The 4,244-nt window shown below is 32.1% G+C and overlaps 1 protein-coding gene across 1 annotated transcript in view; it reads left to right on the top strand.

Moving 5' to 3' along the window:
* LOC106473695 (multidrug resistance-associated protein 1-like) overlaps positions 1 to 4,244 on the top strand; it is a gene marked incomplete at its 5' end in the record, with an annotated part of 47,528 nt that overhangs the window by 38,546 nt on the left and 4,738 nt on the right. Inside the window, 2 exons of the mRNA XM_022402097.1 lie at positions 2,787 to 2,953; positions 3,577 to 3,674. Coding sequence (XP_022257805.1) covers positions 2,787 to 2,953; positions 3,577 to 3,674 — 265 coding nt within the window. The remainder of the gene's footprint in view (positions 1 to 2,786; positions 2,954 to 3,576; positions 3,675 to 4,244) is intronic.

Genomic DNA, 4,244 nt, shown 5'->3' with positions numbered 1-4,244 from the left:
CATGATCTACGATCAAAACTCACTGTAATTCCACAGGTGATCATTCTTATGTTTATAGTTACAAGTTTAACTTAAGTTTAGTATTTATGCCTGGTAGGTTAAATATCAAAGCCAAAAAGAATTGGGGATTAAAGTTCATTTCCCACATAATTTCTGTTACCAGTTTTGAGATTTTTTGGGGAGAAGATTTGAAAGGTGAATGGGAAGTATACATCTCATCCCTTCTCCCCATGTGGCATGGCAATGAGTCTGCAGGCTTATAATGGTGAAAATTGGGTTTTGATGCCCTTAGTGAACACAGTACAGATAGCCTATTGTATAGCTTTGTGCCTGACAACAAACAAACAAACCCATCCCTTCTCAATCTTGTAATCCAATGGTAAAGAAGTTGCTAGCACATTTGGAGAGAACTTCTCCCACTACTCAAGCACTTCCACCTCTTCCCTTTGCCTTCTTTGCCATCAAGACATTGGTTAAAAGAACCCCAACTTCTTTTTTATCTGGTTGTCTTTACAGCTATAACTGATCATTCACTCTGGTGGAATTTAAACTCTACATCGATCTGGAAATACATCATGTGAAACTCATAACATCCATTATGAGATGGTGTGCCATCTCTGTCCTGCATATTTTTGATCTTATTTTGGTTCTTTTTAACTGGATTTAACAGAACACCACTCTCATTCCTTTTTCTAGGCCTGGGAAGGAACCTAAGATTACATTTAATAATAGACCTATTGCTTTGACTAGCTGTCTATGTAAAAGTTCAGGAGTGGTCAGTTAATGGTCATCTTTTGTGGTTCTTTGAATAACAACATCTGTCAATCAGGAGGCCCTTTCCCAAGAGGAAGCATCTAGTTTCTATCTTTTATGACACCACATGGAGTTTTGATATTTTACGGGATCTTCATTAATATGCATTGCGTGGCCGTTTACCTATTTTTAACCATAATTATTTAGCAAACATGTGAAAAAGCATGAACACACATTTTAGCCTACAACTGCTTGAACTGATACGTTGTATAAGCACCTTGTATACATGTGACTTGCATTGCTTTTCCAGATGGAGATCCTTCTCAATTATTTTGTGTACTGCTGCCTAGGTCATATGAATGGGTTTTGCTACTGTCCTTTCTGATAATGAATTCTCACTTATTACTAAAGGCTTCACTTCCTTATAACAGTTGGGGTATGACCTGTTGAATATCTCTTTCTAGATGGTCCTGGTCTCCCTAGTTGATCCATATTCCTATGTTTTTTAATGTTTTAAAGTATAATGAACATTTCCATCTTGGAAATTCTAAATTCCTGGACTGAACACATTTATATGATCTGAGTGTATGAATATTTTGCATTGGAAAGGACTGTTATGTACCCTTCCTAAAAGTGATCAGTTTTCATTTGTACACACTAACTGTGGTATGCCTCACAGTGTTAAAATGTAGTTTTGATACACGCTATTTCATTGCAACTTTATATTGGCTGTGACTGTCATGTGACTTGCTGATTTGCATATTAAAAAGCTTTTAATATAATGTACTAAACATTAGATAAAGCAACTTTATATGTTTATCTTACACACATTTCTTTTATCTTTTTACTATTTCATAGTACTTATTTAATAAACAAAATAACCAATCATTTAGTGAAGATAGCCTATATGGCTTTATTCCTGTAATCTCCAAACAAATCTGACTGGTCAGCATCCTATAATGTGTTGTTGAAGTGTTGTCATCTAGCGTTTTTCCTGCAAGCTCACTTTAAAAATAGTGTTAAGAACTATTAATATATTGCCTTACATTTTCACAGTTTATTTTGTCATATTTGTTTTTTACTATGATTTTTCTCTGATTTATTATATGTAAGTAACGTACTTTAATACTCATATTTTTACTTATTTATTTTTCAACTGACCTGAAGAACAGAAATAGTTTAGTCAAAAATGTGACTTTGGCAATTTTGTAATCCTTGTTAATCTGTTTTGTGTATACTTTTTGCATTCCTAAACATGGATCTATTTATCTTGTGAGACCTGAATTTCTTAAGTGCATTGTCGTTTGATTTTTTTCCTCATTCATAGCTAGTTTTTGAAATTCCATTTGAGTCAAACATGATATTTAAGAGCTGTCCAGTTCTATACTGTACTATTTTGTAACATCCATCACATGTCTAGTTAGCCACCAGTATTTTGACATGCCTGTTAAAAATTACTATAGTGCTGCTATTATTGACCTTTAATTCTTTAAGCTTTACACTATTGACCTTTAATTCTTTAAGCTTTACACTATTGACCTTTAATTCTTTAAGCTTTACACTATTGACCTTTAATTCTTTAAGCTTTACACTATTGACCGATGACATTTGCTATAGTTAAAATGTAAAACCACTAACACTGCATAACTTGAACAGTATAATTTTTACTTTGAGAATAATACAAAAACTGTGGTTTTTAACCATGTAGTTTATTAGAAATGAACTGTGCAGCACTTGGTTTGTAGCATTGCTAACAAATTAATGTTAGATAATTATTTCTGAGTAAAGACTCGTTGGTAAGCAAAAATAATTATTACTTTCATGTAGGTCATTTTTCTTTCTTTTCACAGTACAGTTTCAATATTTTTCTTCTGATGCTTTTGGGCTTTGTAGTAATATTATTACTAAATTATTGGTTGTTCGCTTTGTGAGGATAAAGTTCAGGTTATTATTGTTTTTCACACAGTTATGTCACATTCTTTTTTTATAAAACTTAAATGCAAGCTATTATTGAAAAACTGTTTATACCATAGGATCCCGTGCTGTTTACTGGAACTCTACGTATCAATCTTGATCCAAGTAAAGAGTTTACAGATGAACAATTGTGGAGTGTTCTAGAACATGCTCACCTGAAGCCATATGTTATATCACTTTCTGAAGGATTAGAGCATCATGTAGCAGAGGGAGGTGAGAATCTGAGGTAAGTTTCTTTATTCATGTCCTCCAGTTAACATTACCAACATTTGTATTTTGAGGTTGTAATAAAATGGAAATGTTTAATGATGAGGAACCAGAAAAATAAATATAAAACTAAAGAATTACTGGAATTTATGTAAAATGTTATTTTAAGTAACTCGATTATTTTCACTACACTTTACAAGTAATTTTATATGGTGGTATTTTGTTTGATAGTTCATTACGTAGCAAAAAAATGACAGTTTCGATGAAATACAAAGTTTAGGTTAAAAATCTCATAAAATAAAAAATTTGAATGAAATCTAAAGTTTCCTTTAGTAAGCTGATTAACCAGCTAGTTTACTTTCTTTAGTTGGGAGGAAGATTTGTAAAAGTAACTATCTTCAGGATTCAAGTACGTCTGGTGGTATATCTAGAAATTTAATACTTTTAGTTTTATAGTTTTGTAGAAACCCTTTTAGCATTTCATTAGAGAAATTAGTGAAAGTTGGAGTAAAAATTACTTATTTCAGAGTTGAGTGTTTTGGTACATATGCAACATTACTCTGAACTGAGACACTAAAAATAGCAGTGCTACACTCCATATACAAATTTAATATCTACTGATATACAGGCACATATTCTTAGAAAAACAACCAAAAAAAGGAATATTAAGTTTCAGTTAAAGTCTTCAAAACGTTTTATGAAGCAGAGAAGTGAATTTTCGTCATTGCAAACATGGATATGTAAGTGTAATAAATGCTTTTCTGGTGAATGGAATTGCCTGTAATTTTTCTATTGAAAAAAAAACACTACATAAGTATTTATTCTTGGTAAGGTTGTGGCAGTTGGATGTCAGCTGTTGTTATAGTTAATAGCCAATATGATCAGGTAAGTCTTTAGTTATTACTTAGTTATATACTTGGTAAGGTTGTGGCAGTTGGACGTCAATGTTTGTTATAGTTAATAGCCAATATGATTACCTAAGTAAAAACACTAAATAAGTATTTACTCTTGGTAAGGTTGTGGCAGTTGGATGTCAGCTGTTGTTATAGTTAATAGCCAATATGATCACCTAAGTAAAAACACTAAATAAGTATTTATTCTTGGTAAGGTTGTGGCAGTTGGATGTCAGCTGTTGTTATAGTTAATAGCCAATATGATCACCTAAGTAAAAACACTAAATAAGTATTTACTCTTGGTAAGGTTGTGGCAGTTGGACGTCAATGTTTGTTATAGTTAATAGCCAATATGATAACCTATATAAAAACACTAAATAAGTATTTATTCTTGGTAAGGTTGTGGCAGTTGGATGT

This window comes from Limulus polyphemus, unplaced genomic scaffold (genome assembly GCF_000517525.1).
Source record: "Limulus polyphemus unplaced genomic scaffold, Limulus_polyphemus-2.1.2 Scaffold6411, whole genome shotgun sequence".
NCBI lineage: Eukaryota > Metazoa > Arthropoda > Merostomata > Xiphosura > Limulidae > Limulus > Limulus polyphemus.
Note: the sequence above shows the minus strand (reverse complement) of the source record. Positions and strands in the feature narration are given on the sequence as shown.